This window comes from Barbus barbus (assembly GCF_936440315.1).
Source record: "Barbus barbus genome assembly, chromosome: 41".
NCBI lineage: Eukaryota > Metazoa > Chordata > Actinopteri > Cypriniformes > Cyprinidae > Barbus > Barbus barbus.
The window spans coordinates 10,757,041-10,780,594 of record NC_136719.1 but is presented as its reverse complement, the minus strand read 5'-3'; the positions used below and the strand labels follow the sequence as shown (position 1 = coordinate 10,780,594).

The 23,554-nt window shown below is 35.8% G+C and overlaps 2 protein-coding genes across 5 annotated transcripts; one reads left to right on the top strand and one right to left on the bottom strand.

Annotated features, from left to right (window-relative positions):
• Positions 1-673: 673 nt before the first annotated feature.
• Positions 674-6,450, bottom strand: LOC306860407 (glucose-induced degradation protein 8-B homolog). 3 transcript variants are annotated; one of them, XM_079402091.1, is made up of 6 exons: positions 5,801-5,858; positions 5,576-5,643; positions 5,226-5,354; positions 4,926-5,122; positions 4,190-4,387; positions 674-1,609 (listed from the first exon to the last, which is right to left on the bottom strand). In XM_079402091.1, the coding sequence occupies exons 3-6, from the start codon at positions 5,344-5,346 to the stop codon at positions 1,436-1,438; spliced, it is 690 nt and encodes a 229-aa protein (XP_079258217.1). In that variant the 5' UTR covers positions 5,347-5,354; positions 5,576-5,643; positions 5,801-5,858; the 3' UTR covers positions 674-1,435. The 3 variants fall into 3 exon arrangements, with proteins under 3 accessions (XP_079258217.1, XP_079258216.1, XP_079258215.1); XM_079402090.1 differs by lacking the exon at positions 5,576-5,643 and having other exon boundaries at positions 5,801-6,450; XM_079402089.1 differs by lacking the exons at positions 5,576-5,643; positions 5,801-5,858 and adding an exon at positions 6,071-6,450.
• On the top strand, positions 6,217-23,542 carry LOC306860408 (dnaJ homolog subfamily C member 5-like). Of its 2 annotated transcripts, XR_013783381.1 has the most exons (6): positions 6,232-6,382; positions 15,485-15,648; positions 18,385-18,598; positions 18,983-19,154; positions 20,532-20,719; positions 21,208-21,346. XR_013783381.1 is itself a non-coding variant. In XM_079402092.1 (5 exons), the coding sequence occupies exons 2-5, from the start codon at positions 15,539-15,541 to the stop codon at positions 20,633-20,635; spliced, it is 600 nt and encodes a 199-aa protein (XP_079258218.1). In that variant the 5' UTR covers positions 6,217-6,382; positions 15,485-15,538; the 3' UTR covers positions 20,636-23,542. The 2 variants fall into 2 exon arrangements, 1 of the variants encoding a protein (XP_079258218.1); XM_079402092.1 differs by having other exon boundaries at positions 6,217-6,382; positions 20,532-23,542.
• Positions 23,543-23,554: the final 12 nt, after the last annotated feature.

The window sequence follows — 23,554 nt, the reverse complement described above, 5'->3', positions numbered from 1 at the left end:
TTTAGATCATATATATAATTTGCTTTTACTTTAAACAACGTTAAAATGGATTTGGATTTCTTGACTGAAAACGTTTTGTACTTTTAAATTACCTTTATTTAAACTTCGTATGCATGTTGGAGAAATGTCGGTCATAAACGAATCAAGTGATATTTCTACTAAGCTATTTATTTTCACTCCATCAGGAAACTCTTTCGTTCACTCCAGCTGGATCAAATTATTCAACTTTTTATTATGAGTCAGGCATGTCTGATAAAGAAAATTGTCATTATTATTAATAGTTATATAGTGAACGACTCAAAAGAACAATTTATTCATTAATCGAATTTCACTACATTATACACGAGAAAAGAATAGTTTAGGTCTAAGTTAATAACATAAGTTAATAACATATTACCTGGATAAGACTGCACTGTCCAAGAAATAGACTTGTCCAAGTTACCATAACATATTCTTATTCTGACTCATTTGAAGTGTGATTTCTGGTTTGCATCTTTTATCTACCAACCGAAAACAATGATCATAATCAGTCATAAGAGAGCCAAGGCCGGGCTTCAATTTGCCATTTTGATTAGGTAAAAAACAGTCTGCAACAATTAATTGGGCATCACTGCATAAGTATTTGGCCATAGCATTCAACAACAGTAGCAATTTTGAAAATCAAATGGAGTTTGGGGTTTTAAAAAAAGAATATTTAATAACTATGTAAAGCATCTGACTTCAGAAGCTTACAATTTGATCTCTGCAATATCTATAAATCACAATTGAATGTCAATGTAAGCAGGAATACTATGACAATGTACAGTAGAAAACAATGTCACATGACTTTATAACATTATAATGCAATAACATTAGTACTCGAAAAAGGGCAGATTTTCTTTGACAGGGCCCTTTAACACGCATACAAAATGTATACCTGTGCACTGCAAATAAAAGTTGTGAAAGCACACAGAACTCGTTCTCCGCATTGGTACAATCAATCCACTGTCCTTGATGACACCACTGTTGCGCCGTAGGTACCTCACATCAGTGGACACAGTCAAATATTAAAGTTAAATCTAAATAGTGTGGTTCAGTCCTCAACTATATTCGTAGACTTTCTGAACATTCATTGACAAAATAAGTAATAATCCTCTGCAAAAACAATGTCTAAAATGCAATCAATTCAACTCAGCAAGTCAAACATTGTGGTAACAAATCACAGAAATCCATCTGCAATAAAAAGTGTTTCCATTTTGGCTAGGAGTCACCCTTAAATCTTAATCTCAATTCCACAGCCCATTTAATGCAAAGTCTTTGATAAGCAACAAGTAAACAAACAAAAGGTTGATAAAAGGATGTTTGAGTGTCAGTCACTGAGTATAAATAGTTAAGGAAAGGGAAAGTGTCCATTTTGTTCCCCGCAGAATGCAAGCATAGAGTTGCCGGTTCGTTTTCACTTGGGGTCCTCGATGGTGCCTTTGCTGAGATCTGTCATTTTGGGGTACTTGACTTTCTTCTGGTCCAACTCATTCTGAGCCCACAGCAGCAGTTTGAGGAGTTTGGCAAGTTTCGGTGTCGACTCCCTGTTTTCATAGTCCAGCACCGCCTGGTTTACCTCGCTCCACACCTGTTATAGAATCAGAATGAGCTTTATTGCCAGGTATGTTTGCACATACAATTAATTTGTTTTAGTGACAGTAGCTCCACAGTGAGACAGAATGACAGCGACAGGACACATAATAAAAAAAATTTAAAATAATAGTAATAATAATAATAATGTACAAATATACAAAATGGACAATATGCAAAATAGCACAAACAGTATACAAATTAGACAATTCAGTATATACAGGTATGTTGGGTGCAAATTTGAAATGTAATAAGTATGTGCTAAATAAAAAATAAAAAGTGTGATATTGTTGTGTGTTTCATGTTTATTGTTAAGAGTTAAATGTTCATGAGATGTATTGCCTGAGGGAAGAAACTGTTTCTGTGTCTGGTCGTTCTGGTGCTCACAGCTCTGTAGCGTCGACCAGACGGTAACAGTTCAAAGAGGGAGGGGGTAACAGTAACAGTTCTGGATGTGAGGGGTCCAGAGTGATTTTACCAGCCCTTTTGCTCACTCTGGATAAGTACAGTTCTTGCAGCGTGGGGAGGGTTGTACCAATGATTCGCTCAGCAGTCCGGACTACCCTCCGTAGTCTTCTGAGGTTAGATTTGGTAGCTGAGCTGAACCAGACAGTTACTGAAGTGCAGAGGATGGATTCAATGATGGCGGAGTAGAACTGTTTCAGCAGCTCCTGTGGCAGGTTGAACTTCCTCAGCTGGCGAAGAAAGTACAACCTCTGCTGGGCCTTTCTGACAATAGAGTCAATGTGAATGTCCCACTTCAGGTCCTGGGAGATGGTACTGCCCAGGAATCTGAATTACTCCACTGTAGTCACAGTGCTGTTCATGATGGTGAGTGGGGGGGGGGGGGGGGGGGGGGGGGGGGTTTCTCCTGAAGTCCACGATCATCTCCACAGTTTTGAGCGTGTTAAGCTCCAGGTTGTTAAGACCGCACCAGACAGCCAGCTCCTTAACCTCCTGTCTGTAAGCAGACTCGTCACCGTCTTGGATGAGGCCGATCAGTGTGGTGTCATCTGCAAACTACAGGAGCTTGACAGAGGGCTCTTTAGATGTGCAGTCTGTGTAGAGGGAGAAGAGCAGTAGGGAGAGAACGCAGCCCTGAGGAGCTACAGTGCTGATGGTGCGGGTGCTGGATGTGTATTTTCCCAGCCTCACTAGCTGCTGCCTGTCTGTCAGGAAACTGTTGATCCACTGACAGGCAGAGGTGGGGACGGAGAGCTGAGTTAGTTTGGGCAGGAGGAGGTTTGGAATGATCGTGTTAAAGGCAGAGCTGAAGTCCACAAACAGGTTCCTCACATAAGTCCCTGGTCTGTCCAGGTGTTGCAGTATGTAATGCAGTCCCATATTGACAGCATCATCCACAGACCTGTTTGCTCTGTAGGCAAACTGCAGGGGGTCCAGTAAGGGTCCAGTGATGTCCTTCAGATAAGCCAAAACCGTTTTTTCAAATGACTTCATGAGCCACAGGTCTGTAGTCATTAAGTCCTGTTATCTTGGGTTTCTTTGGGACGGGGATGATGGTGGAGCATTTGAAGCATGAAGGGACAGATCTGTGTGAAGATGGGCGCCAGCTGGTCAGCACAGGATTTCAGATAGGCTGGTGTCACACCGTCTGGGCCTGGTGTCTTCCTTCTCTTGTTCTTTTTGAAGACCTGGCAGTGCAGGTGTGAGGGAGAGGGGGGTTGCAGGAGGTGTGAATGGTGTTTTTTCAAATCTGCAGTAGAACTCATTCAGGTAGTCGGCCAGTTGTTGATTCGCCACAGTGCTGGGGGATGGTGTCTTGTAATTGGTGATGTCTTTCAGACCTTTCCACACTGAAGCTGTGGTCTAATCCGATTCAATGATCTATGCTAAGCTAAGCTAAAAGTGCTACTGCCAGACCCAGAGATCAGCTGAATGGATTCAAAAACGGTAAAACTCAACTGTTTAACTCTAGGGGAGTTGGAAAATGAGCCAAAAAAAGTGGAGTGTTCCTTTAAGACTCACATAATCCAGAATATTAAATTGATAAAGAATTAAATTGCAGCAAAAGACTTTGTTACAAATGATTTCTATTTCAAATTAACACTGTTTCTTTTGAACTATTCAAAGAATCCTGAAAATAATGTATCATGGTTTTCCTAAAAATATTAGGCTGCACAACTTTTTAAATTCTAAAACTATTTTAGAATATTACTGTTTTACTACATTATTGATCAACCAAATATAGCCTTGGTGGACATTAAGGACAAAAAAAAAAAACATTTTTACAGACCCCAAACTTTTCAATTGTTGTATAGCCTATTCAAATATGTAAAATATCTTTCTGTATATTGAACAAACATGGCTTCTTTAAGTAAACCAAATAGTTATCTGCCCTCACACTGTACTGGCCTTGAAACTGAACTTTGATGTCCTGCAGGGCTGGAATAGCCATATATATTTTTTTTTTATTAAATGTCAATCTAAAATGGGTTCAAGATGCCAATATGTAAAAATTACCAACTGGCTGGTGGGCAGGTGTTAATTTTATACCCTGCTTAATAATATATTAAAAATGGCATTATTTATAAAGATAAGATAGAACAACCAACTTTACCTTCTGTCTCTGCATCATGTTAAGCAGGTCACCGAAGGGCGACTCTTCTGGGTTATCAAACGCCAGGAGTGCGAGGGTGCGCTCCATCTCTGTCAGACACTCTCGGCTTTCCTCTCCCTGTTCAGCCAGCTGTGTCTGAGCAAACTCCAATGCAGCCTCAGTTTCCCGCAGGCGAATCAACTCTATCAGGTGTTGTTGCTAAAGGAGGAAAGCAGATAAACTTTACTTGTTGTAAATTGAAAATCATTCCCTTGTGATTTAGCATCGGACAGTTGACAGTTTGAGTCACCGTGGAACAGTACAACTTTTTTATATAATAATAAATATTTAATATTAAAGTTAACAACCATAAAAGTCCAACAGTGCATACCTTTGAGTGGGCCCAAGAGGTATTTGGACTTAAGCCACATTTATTGTCGTTAGATTAAAAAAACTTTTTTAGTTGGTTTGTTAGGTTCTAAATGATAAAGCAATAGATCTGCTTTTCAAATGGAAGACAAAGTATCTGAACACTTTTTTTTCAAATATTAGTGGAACACATTCACACTGAACTACAGTTGTAGCACAAAGGGGTATCATTTGTTGGCAGATGACAATTTGTCCGATATGTTGTTATCTATGCAATGACATTCATACATTTATAGGGTGTTTTCTGTGTCAAAATCCAGCCCTCAAACGTATGAAGATATGTAATATATACTGTATATCATAAGCCAAATGTCATTAACCTGCTTACCTGAAGATGGAAGTACAGATATCGGTTAGTGTCCAGCAGCTCAGGATGCAGACTGTTTATAAGTGCAATTGCCTCTTGAATTTGTCCCTTCAGCACCATCTCCCTAATTTTTATCCTTTCATCCAGAGAGTCCAGATCAACACTTGGTTCAATGCCTGATTCCATCCTGAACTTCTCAGCTGCCTCTTTAAAGCCCTCTATGTAAATAAAAACAAACAAATGATGATATAGATCTTCTGACAGTTGTATTAAAGCTGCAATGGAAGGTGAAAAAATAAAAGTGGTCAGTTGATCACCTACCTGTCACCAGATAATTCATAATCAGCCGATTCATGTCTGCCCGCTGAATATGAACATTATTGAGCTTTTCCATCCACTCCTCTCGTGTTATGTCCTCTGGCTTTTCAGCATAACTCATCATGAAGTGTTCTACATTGGCATAAAGTATACATACAAATTATATCTAATAAAAAAAATACGCACACATGCATGCACGTGTGTAAAACATACTATTATGTTTACTTTTTAAAGATTTTAGTCAAATAAAGACGAGGGCGCTAATACAACAAGCTATAGAAACGATAACGAGTCAGCTAATACAAAGTGAGAATATGTAAATAAACAATGTTATAGAAATCAAGCAAGATTACATTTTCGCTTGTGATGACCGGAAGCTCTAATTATAAAGGCCTGTATCATAACATTGAAGCCTGTTCCGCTGGAGAGGAGATCAAAACAGATTTAAAAATGTCCGTAACAACAAACCCATATAACCGTTAATAAGCACGGATATTCTCCAAGCTTTTATATATTACCATTCGTTTTCGACAACTAAAATAACTTGTCGATTGTGCAAAACAAATGTTTAATTTTACCTGTTTGTGTACACTCTCCTCGCCAGCAGCTCGGGGAGAAAGGCCGTACTAAGCTCTCGCGGTTTTTAAGGAAAACGAGATTTCAGCGCTGCCTCGTTTGGATTGGCTGCCGATTGAATGCATCGAGGTAGAGAACTTACATTTAAAAACTATATTAATAATTTAAAGTATTATCAAAATAACTAAAATATTACGTTCGTTGTAACTTCTATTTATTTTTTACTTTATTTTATTTATTTATTTTTGAATGTTTTCATAAGCCAGCACTACCTTGGCATCCTCTCAATAATGTTGACGCTGAAAACATAGCAGTCTTTCAGTGGATCGCTTTACGGTCAGAAATGTGACCGTTTGATTTGGTCATGTCGTCATGCAAACGGCTTCCTTTTTCGTTTCCGCCCATTTTCCCTTGGGGCGTGACGTCAGCGCATGAATTCCATAGATCGGAGACGGACGCTGCTCGCGATCACAAGACTAGGACGCCTTATCCGTTTACTCCTGCTTGAAGGCCGCTTATAGATACAGGAATTAATTTACTAACAACTGGGGAACTGCACTTCTGCCTACGCTTCTCCCTTGACGGTAAGAAATGAGCACGCAGCCAGAGGGAAATCCTATCTGTGCGCCTCAATCCTGCTATCCTTGCTCATGGATTAGTAACGTTACTGTTGTAAATTAGTAGGTTTTTGAGCGAGAAATCTGAATGCATTAAAGGGATAGTTCACCATTAGTAAAAAAAAAAAAAAATCATGTCGTTTGAAACCCGCATGACTGACTTTATTTCTGGGACACAACATTAAATGTTAAAAGACTGACAGATTCAGTAAATTAACCGTTCATTTTATTTTCCATACCGTTAAAGTGATCGGTGACTGCGGCTGTCATCCTGCATCTCCGTTTGTGTTTCAGAAGTGGTACAGACTTGAAACAAGTAAATGATGATACATTTGGGTGAACTATTCCTTTAACAAGCAAACCAATATGGATGCTGAGCGCAGAATAGAGAGATTAAAGGCTCTAAATCTCCAACCCGTCAGTCAACACGGGCCTCCATCAGCATTGAAACTCTTCCCACCAGACTGTCATCAGTATTTGCGGTTATTCGTTAGATTGAAGTTGCTGCTCAATCTCAAACAGTGGTTTGCTTTCTAACCCTCTTAGACTAGATACTGCCAGTTTTCACTGGCTTTCCTGTATGCTTACAGATAGAGAAGTGATAGGCCCTTGACTGTATTGCTATCAAGTCTTTGAGTTAATTATCAACACATATCAACCCATTCTAGTAGGCTTAACAGGGAAATCTAATAAGTAATTAGTAAATGTATATGATTTTTGATTGATGGCTATAATTTATATATATATATATATATATATATATATATATATATATATATATATATATATATATATATATATGTGTGTGTGTGTGTGGTCACATGAGTTCTGCATTGTGACTCATAACCCTTAACCACCTCACTACTTTGTACTTTCTCTTTCTCATAGAGTTTAGCTCAATGTACATCAGCTGCTACTGCTAATTATTCTTGATTGTAAATTTGATAAAGTGATTTTGGTGATTAAGTTGTGCTGAGCAATTTAAAGGGATAGCTCACCCAAGAATCTAAATTCTGTCATCAATTCCTCACGCAAATTATAAATGTACCGGTGAGGATTTTTTATATATATATTTTTTTTCAAAGAGTAGACGTCAATGGTAACCAAATCTGATTCCTTGCTGACAATCTTAAAAGCATTTTCTTTTAAATACCACAGAAGGAAGTCATGCGGGTTGGAACTTTAGTGTGAGTAAATGTTGAAAGTGTTGTAATTTTTTTGGTGAATTAACACGTCAACATTTCTGTTGAACTGTAACATGTAACTGAATTATCTTGGTTGCTGTGTTTCAAAGTTGTTGTTTTTTCCGCTTGTTCTAGTTGTATGAATTTCTGCTACCATCGGTCCAGTTTTCCTTCTTTTTTTCATCTTTGTGCTTTGTCTGAAGTGCTCAGTCTCCCACATACTTCTGTTGTCATTAGCATGTATTTTATCTGCCAAATCTCAGTTTTGAATACCATTGTGCGTTGGCTTTCTATTTTGTCCTAAACTTGTTTCTAAATTGCTGCATTACTCTGAGTGGCCCATCTCATACAGAAGACCTGCTGAAAGCACCTTTGCACTCCATTAGCTAATTAACTTCACTTTCTTTAGAAGTTGTTTTCCCTCACCGCTGTGCCAGGATTCGTTAGGGTTTTTGTTTAGTCAGTATTCCAGTCAACATAAGCTAACAAGCTCTGTGTTGTCTATAACAGTGGGGTTTGTACAGTTAGAACAGTGGTGTGTGATGGACTTCTGAAATAAGAATGTAAAATCCCTTCTTTGCTTAACATTATTTAAAAAATAATCACACAGTACAGTCAGACAAATGTATTATCACGGTATTGTTAAAATGTGCTGGAGATGTTTAAAAAGTATCAACACATAAATCACTTCAAGTTTTATTTTTAAAAATCAACAAACAACAAATAAAATGACTTTCTGTTAACATCAACATTACCAATGATGTTCTGATTTTAAATGACAACTTGACTGACAAAGGTTTAATAGCATGTTCATATATCTAATGTTATGTTCAAATAAAGCTTTGGAAAAGTTTCATAAAAAGGTAAACCTCACATTTCAGCCTTTAAAGAAAAGAGTTCAATCAAAATGATAATTGATTAATAAATTATTATATGTATTTTATCTGCTCCATAAATAATTCTAGATAACTTATCTGAATTGTTTAAATGTGTAGAATCCACATAAGCTTGTTTTTCATAAGCCGGTCAAAATTTATAGCAGGATATAAAAATGCAGTCTGTTTTTGGCCAGACAGAAACTGCACACAGGCTGAATGTAAATGTAATAAGTCTCTATAAATCCGCTCACTGACAGCAGGTGGCGCTGATGGAAAAGCTGAATAACAGCTGTTTCCCGTAAACTCCGTGAACAAAGCAGTATTGCGATTAAGAACACCTCCTTTAGGTATTACATGGCGCGAAGATGAAAACAAAATGCCATCGAATCGTTTCTGAAGACAGTCAGAACCTTCAGAGGTACATTCATATAATTAATTAATTCATATATTCATTTGTATAATTCTCTTAGCACGCTTTTAAAACCTCCCAGCGTTTCCGCAATGTTTTCACTCAAAACTGAACTACTCTGCGAGCTGTGCACACGTGACACTGTTACTTAAAACTCTGCTTTATGCTGGACTGTATTTATTTATCGTGAGTTGTTCAAATCGCCGTAATCTAATACGGTTTTAATGATATTTAAAATATGAAACGGTAATACTAACCGTGGGGAATTTTATCATGATTTATCGTCAAACCGGTAATCGTTACATCCCTAGTTAAGGCAAAGCTGAATTTTCAGAGTCATTACCCCAATCTTCAGGCAGAAGTTATTCTAACATGCTGATTTGCTGCTTAAGAAACATTTATTAAGATTTTTGTTGAAAACAGCTATGCTTTTTTAAAGAATTCTTTTAAATGAAAGTTCAAAGGAACAGCATTTACTTGAAACAGAAATATTTTGAAATATTACTGTCACTTTTGTTTAATTTAATGCATCCTTGCTGAATTTTTTTAATATATATATTTATTTAAACTTACTGACCCTTTGAACTGAAGTGTATATTTTAATTTTACAGCTGTTAAGGTTATTATTTTAATAGTCACTGACCTTTTGGACCATTAGTTTTAAAGTCTTTGGTAAACACTGTACTATTGTATGAAGGTCACAGTGCACCAATGATTTGGATATGACAAAACAGTGATGATGTCTGAGAGGTTAGTTGTTTACTCATCTGTTGAGGTTGTATTAGTCTGTTTCAGTCAGTTACACCCATTGCAAATTTATGGAATAGTTGCAAAAATGAAATCATTCAATCATAGTAAGGCATTTCGCCTGTATGTTGCAGTTTACCTTTCTCACATTCATAATGTTCCAGACTTGTAGTCAAGATATTCTTTTTCTTGATATGTAAAACTGAAAGCACGAATCAAATGTTAACAACTGATGAGGACCATAGTTGACCCCTCAAGAAACATTTTGGCATATGAGATAGATGCTAGTTATATATTAGTGAAAATGCTTTTTTATATGTCTATCTATGACTTATAATATTTTGAGAGATATGGCTCTGTATTGGTTGCCCTGAGAAGATCTTGTTTGGGGAAACCACCACACAACAAGCTCATACAATTCTCACTCAGCCAGATATATGGGACACACTATATTTAACACAGACGCACTGACAGTTCCACGTGTTTAACTGCCAGAATGAGACTTCACTTCAGTAGTTGAATAGACACTCTTTGAGTCTGATAATAATAATAATAATTAAAAAAAAAATGGTCACACTGGATTGATATCTTTATGAAACTGCTGTTTAAATGATCAAAGTTTACAAATAAATGTTACAATCTATTGGCTAGAAAATGTTAAGAATTCTTACTACATGGTCAAGAGATTGTTTATGGTAGAATATAACACATAAACAATTTTGAATGCATCTCAGTTGATGATTCAGTTTTGATAAATTACAGATGATGATAGCAGGTGTGATCATCATAGTAATATTAAAGCTCTGTTAAAAATGATTGTTATAGATTACATCACACTGAAGAGAGTCTATAAGTATACTTGTTCACCTAAATGCATACAAAACATTTTACTTTTATCCTACAAACTTCCTTCTTTTGTATAAGGTGTAGTTCACAGCATCAACAAAGCACCCAACAGAAAATGAGAGAAATATTCAAAGAAAATAAGGATGCTTTTATTGTAGAGATTGAGGGAAAAAAGGACAACCGGTATAGGAGGAAGAGTAGACGTGACCTAAAAATTCACACCTCACATAGCAAATATATTTAATGTAGGTCACTGTGTATGCTGTCACAGGAGGGAACGTAGTCAATCACCTTTTCTCAAAACAGGGACTTCCAAACTTTTTTTTTTGTCAGAACCCTCTCAGATTTTAAATGATTGGATTGTAGTTTTGCATGTTTGTAGTTATCTGATGTCATTTATTGGTCACAACATGCAGGTAAACAAATGAAATAGGCTATTATATAATACATTGTAGTAAGTGTTTTTTTATTTTTTATTATTATTTATGTAAAGTTTATATTTTTTTTGATTTGTTAAATTATTAGCTTTTCATCAAGTCACAAAACACAGGGTAAACCCTGCATGAAAATGCTGTGCTTCTTTGGAAAAAATTTAATGAACATTAAAGAATCTTCATATTGATATTTTCCATACAAAGATGTCAACCTCCAAAAGAGGACAAAACCCCATAAACTGTCAAAAAAGATCCATACAACTTGTGCACTCTATTGCAAGATTGACACTTTGTTCGACAATATTAGCCCATCTTCCAGTTTCAGTGTGTTTTTTTTTTTTGTGTGTGTCATCATTCAGTACCACTCTTCTTAAAGCTGCAGTCCGTAACTTTTTTTGGTTAAAAATGATCCAAAATCAATATTTTCAGAAATTACTGAAAAAAATTAATAAATAAGTGACTTTAAACCGTTTAACTGATTGTATTAATCGGTCAAAATTCTTCTCGGTTGGTTAACGGTTAAAATGAACATCCCTAATTTCACAGTGTTTTATAGTCCTGTATTTGGATGTAGACTGACAGAAAGCAGAACAATGACATGAAATGATGAACACTAATGAGTGTGTTTAGATTGTGTGATCCTGGACTGTAACAGATAATATCAGGAAATATCAATTTCCATGACAGTTACCATGGTAATCTTGTTGTGGATCTTAGTTTCTTTATATCTGATATTAGAAAAATGCCAAGATTTTTTTTTAATCAACACACGACCATGTGACTTTACATAAAATTAGTGCTTTCAGCTGTTCGTTCATCACATTTATCTACCCCTCATTTGTTTGGTCTCTATTCTTGTTCTTTGAGATGTTTTGTGCACCACCTGTTTGCTCCTTATGTTGTTTTGATAGATGCTTCAGATCCATTCAGTTGCCGCTACTTTTTGAAGCTCCTATCAATAATCAATAATGACACATTGTTTTAGGCAGTGTTGCTTTAGTATAATTGACACTATTAGTTCTTAAAAAATATATATATTTTAAGTTTTTAAATTTTTATATTTTCAGTTTTAATTTTATTTTTGATTTTTTTTTTTGCATTGTATTAGTTTAGTTTTTTTATGTCTACATTTTATTAAGTTTTAGTTTAAGTTATTGTTATTTTAGTGTTTCAACTTAAAGGTATAGTTCACCAAAAATAAAATTCTGACATTTGCTCGCCTTCAAGCTTTTCCAAACCAGTTTCTTTTTTCTTTTGAACACAAAAGAAGATATTTTGAAGAATGTTGGCGCCAAACCAAACAGTTGCTGTTAGCCTTTGACTTCGATTGTATGGAGAAAAAAATATATACTGTAAGTCAATGGCTACCATCAATTGTTCGGTTACCCTCATTTTTTTTAAATATATTTTGTGCTCAACAGAAGAAAGAAACTCATACAGTTTTGAAAGGACATGAGGTTGACAAAATGTTCACTATCGCTTTAAACTAAATAAAAAAATGAGAAATTTTGCTACCAGCTGAAAAAAAGTTTACTTTTTTATTTGTTAATTTTTTATTTTATTTCAAGTAATTAATTTTTTAAAATTGTTAATTTAAGTTTTAAGTTTTGGTTGACCATAATGACTCTGGTTTTAGGTACATCGACACTATCCTGTATGTGTGTGTATTTGTTCATTGTGAACAGACTCTCATCAAACATGCTCCATTCGCTCTTGCTATTCCATCCCTCTACAAACAGACCTTTTAAAACCAGCAGCACATATAAGCCACATCGCTTCACCTGCTCGGATAGACAGAGAATAGGGGATGCAAACAGAGTGACGTGGGAGGATGGTAGAACACAAACAGAGGGACCAGACAGAGAACTTGATATGATGGATAAACCTATAGGAAAGACATGGACAGTGATGTTCATTAAGCTGTGGAGACTTTGGCAGCCGTCTCTAGTCCACAGACTGAGATGGCCACTAAAGAAGTCGGAGCATATGGTGGTGCAGAGACAGGAGGGGAGGGGGGGGGAGTGTGTGTGGGAGCGAGAGAGATGGATGTAGTGTTTTGGTGTAAGGCTGCATTGCAGAGCCCTGGTCCTGATGCAAACTCTATTAATCTCATTTAATCAACCGCTGAAGCACGAAGCCCGTCTGCTAGCAGCCCAGACACACACACTTATTTCTGACACATTATTTAAACACACAACCTTGTAGTAAAAATATCAATTAAATACAAATTGTAGCAACAGACTTTTACATCAATTTTTTCTGTTTTCTGCAGTAAATGTAGGTGGTGTTTCTCTGTGTAAAAAATACTGCCATGATGCTAAGGTGTTGTGGGAGGTTGCCAGCGTGTTGATATGTGGTTGCTAAGGTGTTTTGAGTAGTTTTTGTGATGTGGTTGCTAGTGTGCTGAAGTACGAAAATGTTGTATTAATTTTTTTAAGAAAGTAAGAGTTTTATTCAGCAAGGATGCATTAAATTGATTTTTTTTAAATAAAGACATTTTAAAATGTTCTAAAAGATTTTCATTTAAAATAAATGTTGTGACATGTATCAGGTTCTCAGGAAAAAATATAATGCATCACAGCAGTTTTCAACATTGATAATAATAAGAAATGTTTCTTGAGCACCAAATCAGCATATTAGAATAATTTCTGAAGGATCATGTGACTGAAGACTGCAGTGATGCAGAAAATTAATTAGATTTAAAAACAGTTTATTTATTTAAAGAAAACGTTTATTTTAAATTCTAATATTTCACACTGTTACTATTTTTTTACTGTATTTTTGATCAAATAAATGCAGGCTTGGTGAACATAATCGAAGATCAAACTTTTGACTGGAAGTGCACTTTATTAACAATTGAGAAATATCAAATTCATTACATGACAGCATGATTTTGAACGCAGTATTGTGGTCCCTAAATTCTGGTCCTTTCTTCAAAGTTTTTGTTTTATTTTGTTTTAATTCATGATTTTTTGTTTGTTTGTTTGTTTGTCTAATCTATTGCCAAGCAACAATCATGATTTGTAATTGTCTAAAAAAGTAATAGCTAATAATTAATAATAATAATAATAATAATAATGATAGATTTGAAAATCCTAAGCATGAGCAATAGTATTAGAAATCTCCAGTATTATCTGAGCAGATGTTGTATTTGTTTGAACACCGATCATCAAAGACATCAGTGACATACAGGCATTCATTCAGAAGCCCAGCAAAATCTCACTCAAACACACTCTATTAGTATGTCACACCTGGAGGAATTATGGGAGTGTCCCGGTTGAAGAAGTGCACAGGGTTTGAGAAGGGACAGAAATAACCCTTCACTTATTCAGATGCTCTGCTAATACTAATCTGCTAATTCTCGCTGACAAGCTGCACGATTAGCCCGGAAAGGAGGCGAAACTGTCTCGCACCACGGCACAGCAAGCTCCTCACAAGGAAAAGTGGTGTTTGATTTAAAGAGTCGTCATACACATGTATTTTTTTTTCTCCAATTAGCTGGTTATTGACATGTGAAATGTCTCCTCACCTGGCAGCTATTTTGTGTGGAGGTGTCTTAACCTGAAGTACTCCGGGTTAATGGGTTAATTGTCTTTGATTCATACTGGAGGATGTAACTTCTGATCCTCTCTGTGTGGAAGACATGTGTCCCTGTGTATCTTCTTTTCTCTTTCCATGTGTTTTCACTTGTACACACACCTATCAATCATGTAGCTAATACTCTGACTGAGCCAGTCTTTTATCCATCTGCATGAAGTGAACCTTCAAAAAGGGGAAAATGTGCTTAATTGTCCTGAAAATAATGCCACACTGCAAAAAAAAAAAACTTTTTGCAAATTATGTAGACTTTATTTTCCTTATCCAGAATAAAAATGCTGATCAATCAGATTGAAGCTCAATATTGTTCTTTTTGCTACTTGAATCAGTTCATGGTTTAAGATATGAATATTAGTGTTGTAATTTTACAGTTGCACTATACAATAGCTTTCTTCAATATTTTATTAAAAGTACAGTACAATAGTATTGTAAGAAATTAGTTTTAATAATCACATCAAAAATCATAATTATTATTATATAGTCATATAACAAACTATGATTATGGCACATTAATTCTAATTGTCATACCAGGGATAGTATAGAAATACAAGGGTTCGACCTGGCAAAGAATACCACACCCAAAAGAGAACCAGCATCTCTCCCTTCATCTCCAACTCCTCTCTGAATGCTAGAGTCATGTGACTTCTTTCAGCTGTTGATGCACTGACTCAGAACAGGGACATTTGGGGAAATGATGAGCCTATGACTCTCACTGATGTAATAATGGTGGTGTTTTGCTGCACTAAAGGGTATGGATAATGGGTTTTGGACTCACTGAAAGTGTGTATAATGATAATAAAATCATTTCAAGTTTTATTGCCATATCACTGGGATGGCAGTATGTGTATGCTTTCATTTTTTTATGTTATGCTGCTGTGTAAAAAAGACAAAGACAAAAAGCAGTGCAAGAATAAAAGGAGACACAGGAGTATATGCAGCGCATATAACATCTGTTTCTCTGCTTTTTCTTTCAGAAAGAGGAGGTGGTTGTGGTGTGAGTGGAGTGTGTTTGCACGCGTGTGCGAGTAATGGCGGAGCAGCAGAGACAGCGTTCACTGTCCACAGCAGGGGAATCACTATATGTGATCCTGGGAGTTGATAAAAACACGCCACCAGAAGACATAAAGAAATCCTACAGGTAAGATGCTCTTAATGGACATAGAAAGATTGTTGCAACATTGCCATTAATAATAGTGGATAAAATGCAACGAATCGTTTCGGTGTGGGGGTTCTTTCCTTTTATTATTTATTTTTGTAATTTTACTCATAAACGATTATGCGAAGAAACAAAAATTTCAGTGTCTTAAAGGGATAGTTCACCCATTCTGTCATCATTTACTCACCCTCGTGTCGTTCCAGCCCTGTATGTATTGCCACAGAAGAAAGTAAGTCATAATGGTTTGGAAAGTGAGAGTGAGTAAATGATGACAGTTTTGGGTGAACTATCCATTTGCGTTTCCAATTAAATCCACTCGGAGGCGACAGAACTTTTCCTCACATACTCTCATGAAAACTTACTACCATACTGTTCTAACTGCTGCTGTTTTATATAGTATGCATACTTTGAACAGTATGTACATTTTCTATGTGCATGAATATTCAGGTGACTGATTATGCTTGCTAGCATTTATCATGAAATAATACTTAATATTTTACATGCTATTTTTAAAGAATAGTTGATAGTTAGTATAACCTGGAGTTATTAGTAGTTGAAGGCATCATAGTCGGGTGAACTTCTATAGTGGTGAATGGAAACTATAACAAATGTCATTTTTGCATTGTGATTTGTTCCAATAGCAAAGGAAAAACAATCCATTCAAGCATTTTTATGATTTTCCAAAAGATGATAAAAATATTGAGAGCTTGATTGTTGCACTTTTTTAAAGTAATGGAATATAAAGTGTTATATATGTACAATAAAAATACAAAAAAATAAATAACAATAAAAAACCTTGCTTTATTTACAATGTTAAATGGATAGTTCAAAAAGAAAATCCCTGTCATTAATTGCGCACCCTCATGTTGTTCCAAACCCGTAAGACATCGTTAAATTAGTTCATATGACATCAGTGGTTCAACCGTAATGTTATGAAGCTGCGAAAATAATTTCTTTCATGTCATGAAAACTTTCATGTCAGTCTTTGCTGAGTGTGCAGTCCTCTGCTTGCAAACAAGGTGCAGCACATCTGGGTTTTACATCAGAACGCCAGCTCCTTCATCAGCAGCATCACTCATGTGTGTCGTGGTACTCTCCTGAATGTGCAGCAGAGACTGACATTGAAGAGAATTTTTTTTCTATAAGTCGTTATTTTTGTTTTACTTGAGCACAATATTCTTGTAGTTACATAAAATTACAGTTGAACCACTGATGTCACATGGACTAATTTAACGATGTCCTTACTACCTTTCTGGGCCTTGAACGTGTCAGTTGCGTTGCTGTCTATGCAGGGTCAGAAAGCTCTCGCATTTCATCAAAATATCTTAATTTGTGTTCTAAAGATAAACGAAGGTCTTACAGGTTTGGAACGACATGAGGGTGAGTAATTAGTGACAGAATTGTCATTTTTGGGTGAACTAACCCTTTAATAACTGTGGAAATGCATAAACACAGTCTGTGAAAAGGGTTCATTTTTAAAGGGGTCCTATTATGCTCTTTTACAAAGTCTTGATTTTGTTTTGGGGGTGTACTAGAACATGCTCTCATGCTTGGTGGTTCGAAAACCGCATTAGTTTTCACATAATTTACATTATTACAATACCTTTCTCCACAGTCTGGCACAAATGGCTCGATTAGTTCCGGGTTTGATGAAGGCCCGCCTTCCGAAAAACTAAATGTGTTGTGATTGGTTAGCTGTCCCAGTGCGTTTTGATTGGCGAACAGCTTAGACAGCGTTTCAGTACTGCCCCGCCCCTTGCTAAAGCAGCAAGCCATATCATAGACAAATTATATCTGTCAATTCAGACCCCGAGAATATTGAACAAGAGAGGATTGTGCAGAACCTTTGCACGCACGGATATTGCAAGACATATTAAAGTGGTAACGTTATTGTTTTTTGGCTAAATCACATTTTTGATAGGATGTCATGACAACAACAGCTTAAAAATAACTGCATTTACTATGTACAGATAAGTGCAACGGTAATATGTTTATTGTTATTTAATTCTAACATTATAACATGAATTGCAATGAAACTGTTATACAGTTGAATTTATTTATACCATAGTCCCACAGACTTGCACTATTTGTGGTGGCATATATATGCACATTAATTCTCTGCCAGCTGGAGGCGCTGTTGGAGCAGGAGAGATAGAGGTTTCTCCAGTAACGCTTTACACAAAGCAGAGCTGCTTTATCAGACATTACATGCAAAATGAAATGAAAATGACATCCATCATTTTCTGAAAACTGTTGGTTTCCATCAGAAATACAGTGATATAAAAACACCCGCACAGAGTTTCGATTTTGAAACGTGCAGTGCTCAACCAAGCGTTCTCCCCACCCCCCAACCACTCGAATTTCCGTAGGCGGGATTTATTTTTGTGATTATCACAAAATACAAGATATCAACTTTGTAGTCCAAACGAGCCGTTCATTGTGGTTCTTGATAAGGGATTTTTAAAAAAAACTAAATATCTCCCTTTGGAGTAGACTTTGAGATGTATAACTTTGTAGATCTTTATTTTTATGCCCAAACATATACACTACACACTGACTAAAATTCAAAAAGTGAAAAAGCATAATAGGACCCCTTTAACATAGTAATAGTTTATCGTTAACACCCCTAAAAGCAGATTGGCAAGGATGCCATACAAAGGTCATGGTTGCATTCATTTTTTAGGAAGTTCATTTTATTTCTGCTCTTCTGATTTGCAGAAAACTAGCTCTGAAGTTCCACCCTGACAAGAATCCTGACAATCCAGAAGCGGTTGAGAAATTCAAAGAAATCAACAATGCTCATACCATTCTGTCAGACCCCACTAAACGCAACATCTATGACAAATACGGATCTCTGGGCCTCTATGTGGCAGAACAGTTTGGAGAGGAGAATGTTAACACATACTTTGTATTGTCCAGCTGGTGGGCCAAGGTTAGTCATACACACAAGCACACACAAAATATATATTCTAAGTTGCACACACTGCCATTCAAAAGTTTGTGGTCAACAGTTTTGACAAAATATTAAACCACAGATCTATTTTCAACATTGGTAATAATAATAAATGTTCCTAGAGCAGCAAATCGGCATACTAGAATGATTTCTGAAGGATCACGTGACACTGAAGCCTGGAGTAATGATGCTGGAAATTCAGCTTTAACATCACAAGATTACATTTTAAAATAAACTACAAGAAAAAAAAACCTTGGTGTGCATACGAAGCTTCTGACCCCAAACTTTTGGATAGTAGTGCATTTGTGTTCACGTTGTTATTTATGTTGAATTCCTCTTTTTTTTTTTTCACCTTCTGGACAGGCATTGTTTATATTCTGCGGTGTGGCCACAGGCTGTTATTTCTGCTGTTGTCTCTGCTGCTGTTGTAACTGCTGCTGTGGGAAGTGTAAACCTCATCCTCCTCGGTCAGATGAGCCAGAATTCTATGTGTCTCCTGAAGACTTGGAAGCTCAGATGCAGTCTGATGAGAGAGGTGAGATGCACTGACACACATTCATTTACAATAGTCAAATAAACATGGTAATGTTGACATGAAATCAAAATGGAAGTTTTGTGGCTATTATAGTCCATGTCTGTTAGCTTTTTAATACCATTCATAAGTTAGTGAAATTACAAAAGGTAGTGTAATAAACTTCTAGAAGTCCAGTAAAATGTTTTCTAGACTGTGACTGTCCCATTCCCCACATACCACCTACCACTGACAACCAATAGCAAGTAGCAAATTATTGTTTGGTGTCTTAAAGTGATAGTTCACCCAAAAATCATGTCCTCACCCTCAGGTTGTTCCAAACCAGATATTCTTTTTTCTGAACAAAAGAAGATATTTTGATGAATGTTGGTGTCCAAACAGTTTTTGGTGACTTCCATAGTATCCCTCATAGTACTATAGAAGTAAGTGGGGACTGTTTGGTTACCCAAATTCTTCAAATTATTTTGAAAATCAAACAGGTTTAGAACAACTTGATGTTGAGTAAATGATGACAGAATTTTCATTTTTGAGTGAGCTGTCCCTTTAATGTTTTGAATTTAATTTTAATTTTATTTTTTACTGTTTATTATTTCAGTGTTTAGTCATATAAATAACCAAATGTAACGAAGAATGCAAAAACCTTAACCTAAATCGACATTATTTAATTTACTTTAATAAATTAAACTGAGTGAACATTTATTTTAAATGTTAATTAAAAAAACAATATTTAGACAAATAAGAACTGTACAGTTGCTTTAAAAATTTACAATAGCACTATTAAATGTAATCAGAGTTAATGAATATTAAAATGTTGTGATGCCTAAAACCACAGCATTTAAAACTGAGTTTAGTTTGTAGTGTTTTTTTTATACATATTAATTATTATTAATTTTAACATCAGTCGCTTATTTTTGTTTGCTTGTTTGCTTTAAGACCTTCAATATATTCTACTTCCCTACTTCCTGATTTTTAAATGGGAAATGCTGTGTAAATCAAACTGTTTCATGGGGTCTTTAATAAATGTCCATAGTTCAGTGCATGTTATTGTAAAGCAATAATGATTGTTTCATAATCTTTCATCACAATGTCATCATTTTATCTGCTTCTGAAACCTTTATTTTCTGCTGTCATAACGAAGGCCGTACAGGTGGGTCAATAATATCATTGGTTTCAATCAAATCGCAGTGAATAAAGTCCTGCCCAGTATTTTTGCCAGTTTTTCTTAGAATTACAGTTAAAATGCCTTCAGATTGTTTATTTAGCCAATAAAAGGTCTGTTCAGTATTTGAATCACAATCATGCCTGTAATGCTTAGCAACAGGGTTCAGTTTGAGCTGCTCATATTATAAAGCAGCGTGACGCTGGTGTCTGTTTCCACAGATGGCAGCAGCCCCATCGTGGTGCAGCCGTCCTCTGCCACAGAGACCACTCAGCTGACCGCAGACTCTCACCATACCCGCTACCGGACAGACACCAACTATTAAACCTCCTCTCACTCACACATGGGACCACCATGCCAGAAAAGGTCACGGTGGGCAATGGGTGATCCAGAGGAAAGAGGATGAGTGGTTAGTTAGTTACAGTATCATTGGAAAACCTGAAATCCTCCAATGTAAAGGACAACAAGCGAATTTATTTTTATTTGCCTTTAACCCCTTTCATCCCCAAACCTACTGCTGTGTTATATCAACAAACACACACACACACACAAGGACTTTTCTTACAGTGTACATACAGTCTTCCTGCTCCAAGCTCCATGATCCAAGCTTTATCTTGCCAACAGCTGCTGTAATGCACTGGTTATCACACTGCATTTGTCTACAGAAGTTAAAATAATTTTGATCAATCTTAATTGAAGCATGAATTAGTTTCCACAACAACAGGATACAAGGAAGTATTTTTGCTTAGAGCATTCATCTATCATTATGGATAATGAAGCTGGTGTTAGTCTAGCTGACTCAAAAAATTTGATAATTGTAGAGATTGTCACACATTCAAAAGTTTGGAGTCAGTCATTTTTTATTTATTGATTAGTTCATTTGTTTGTTTTTTTCAGAAAGGATGCATTAATTTGACCAGAAGTGACGGTAAAGACATTTAGGTTACAAAGGATTTTTATTTCAAACGCCATTCATCAAAAGACAAAATCACATATTAAGCAGCACAACTGTTTTCAACACAAATGATAATAAATCAGTATAGCAAATCGGCATATTAAAATGATTTCTTAAGGATCACATGTCACTAAAGACTGGAGTAATGATGCATCACATCACAGGAATAAATTACTTTTTAAAATGCATTTAAATAGACAAGTTTTTTGTTTGTAACAATTCACAAAATTATTTTTTTTTACTATTTAAATAAATCCAGCATTGGTGAGCATAAGACAAAAAAAACTTGCCGACCACAAACTTTTTAAACTCAAAGTTATTGACCATGCATTTGATTGGCTCTCACTAGCACAAACCTCACAGTCACTTCATAAACATTGTCCTGGGTTGTTTTCGTGTATCCACATTTTTAACAAACAGACCTGTGCCATTTTCATTATCCAGAAATCACACTATACAAGTTCTAATCATTCAAGTTCAAGTGTTTCGTAACATTAACTGGAAATGGTTTTCAGTAGTTTGATACATTTATATTTTTCTAAACAGTAAGGCAGTGTAGTCACTGAGGACATGATTGAGGACACGTTGCTGTGTCATGTTTATGTGAGCCGTCTCTTGTTTTAATGGCATCCAGTGGGCATGTACTGTCAAATATAATCATGCAGTGCTTAGCTGTGCTCAATTTCAGCCACATGTGGTGTGTGTGTGGAACAGGAGTTTGGGTTCAGTCAGATACATACAAACACACACCTTTGTGCCAGGTCATTTAATCTTAATCCATCTGTATTCTCAAGGCTAAGGTAATGAGTGTTTGCATTCCTCAGGTTTGTGGTTTCAGAAAGCATAAACCCATCCTCAGACAGCTGGGTTCAATTTAAGCACAGGAGGATTGTGGGTAAAGGGATTCATCTGCACAAAACATACAGTATGTTTCCCATATAGTTCAGTAACATCAGGGATTTTCATTCTTTAATTCCATAGTTGTTTCACACTGACCCAAAATTGTTAACAGATGCATCCTTTTTAGTGTGATACATTTTTGCAAATTTATTTGAACAAATCAGGTTCTAGACGCATTATCACTCAGTGTGCTGTTGTATTTTGTTTTGGCTGTAATTTTACCCATAATTCCCTAGTGCCATGGTTTAATCAGCTCAGCATTTTAGTTAATACACATTAACAGTATTATTACTATTATGCCAGAAAATATGAATAACTGTGATCTGTATCCTTCAGACTAAGATGATTCATGCTCAATTTGATCATCTCATATACACAATTCAGGGTACCCTGTCATGGAAATCTGGGAATATTACAATTACAGAAGTGTAAAACTGGCTAAAATCCTAAAAAATGGTCATGGAAAAAGTCATTGGCCAAACAATTTGGGAACCCTGACACTTGTAACCTTTTAGATCTTCTCTTTTCTTTTATCTGTCAGAATACATGCATATTTTTATTTTATTTTTGATAGGAATGAACCTAAACATGCAGACATATAAGAAACCTTCATTTCTGTGTGTGTGTGTGTGGTGTTTGAAACTGAGATCTTAATTTAATCACAGTATTATCATCTGCTGTATGTTCTGTTTAAATGTCTTTAAGATGGATTCGCTGTATAGCTGTCCCTGTTTGTGCATACATTCATTTACATGCACGTGAAGCAGGATGTATTAAACTTGTGTAATTTACCCCAAATGTGTATGTTTTATTTGTTTAGGTCATGGGTCTGTAGGTTTAGTTTGTAGTTTTTTGCATTTTATTTATGTCTAAATCATTAGGCAGTTTATTAGTGATCATGTTTCTAATAATTTCTAAGACTGAGCTGTTCACAATGTGTAACGCTTTTTATTTCCAAAATATTATTTCTCAACACAAGCTCCACTGTAACACAGTTACTGATCTGTTTTTGTTTTTTTATCCCAGTTTTCCTTTCCATTTATTTGTTGTATTCATTCATTCATGATCATAAACAACTGATCTGATTTCCTATTGATTTCACTCTAAGAATAAGAGAACGAATGGAGCGTTGCATGTGAAGACAACACCTAAACAGAATCATGTTAAAAATGAAGGAAATAGTATAAACATGGTGATGAGAAACAATATTTTATTTATTATTTTCCTATGTTTTTAATGAATTAAATAGAATTGCTGAATTCTTTTGCGTGCTCTGGATGAATCAGCTGAAATTGTAGCATGAATATAATGTGTCAGAGAGATGTAACCTGGATAATTGGTCTGAATTACAGCTGTAAAATAAATTTGAAGGAAGCTAAAAAAAAAAAA

What these genes read in the sequence shown, in the direction of transcription:
- LOC306860407 (XM_079402089.1), bottom strand. Translation starts at nt 6,107, where the DNA reads ATGTTTTCAGCGTCAACATTATTGAGAGGATGCCAAG. An exon ending in ATTATTGAGAGGATGCCAAG is followed by an intron (nt 5,355 to 6,070) that starts GTAGTGCTGGCT and finishes ATGCCAATGTAG; the next exon opens with AACACTTCATGATGAGTTAT. An exon ending in TATGAATTATCTGGTGACAG is followed by an intron (nt 5,123 to 5,225) that starts GTAGGTGATCAA and finishes TTATTTACATAG; the next exon opens with AGGGCTTTAAAGAGGCAGCT.
- LOC306860408 (XM_079402092.1), top strand. Translation starts at nt 15,539, where the DNA reads ATGGCGGAGCAGCAGAGACAGCGTTCACTGTCCACAGCAGGGGAATCA. An exon ending in GACATAAAGAAATCCTACAG is followed by an intron (nt 15,649 to 18,384) that starts GTAAGATGCTCT and finishes TCTGATTTGCAG; the next exon opens with AAAACTAGCTCTGAAGTTCC. An exon ending in TGTCCAGCTGGTGGGCCAAG is followed by an intron (nt 18,599 to 18,982) that starts GTTAGTCATACA and finishes CCTTCTGGACAG; the next exon opens with GCATTGTTTATATTCTGCGG.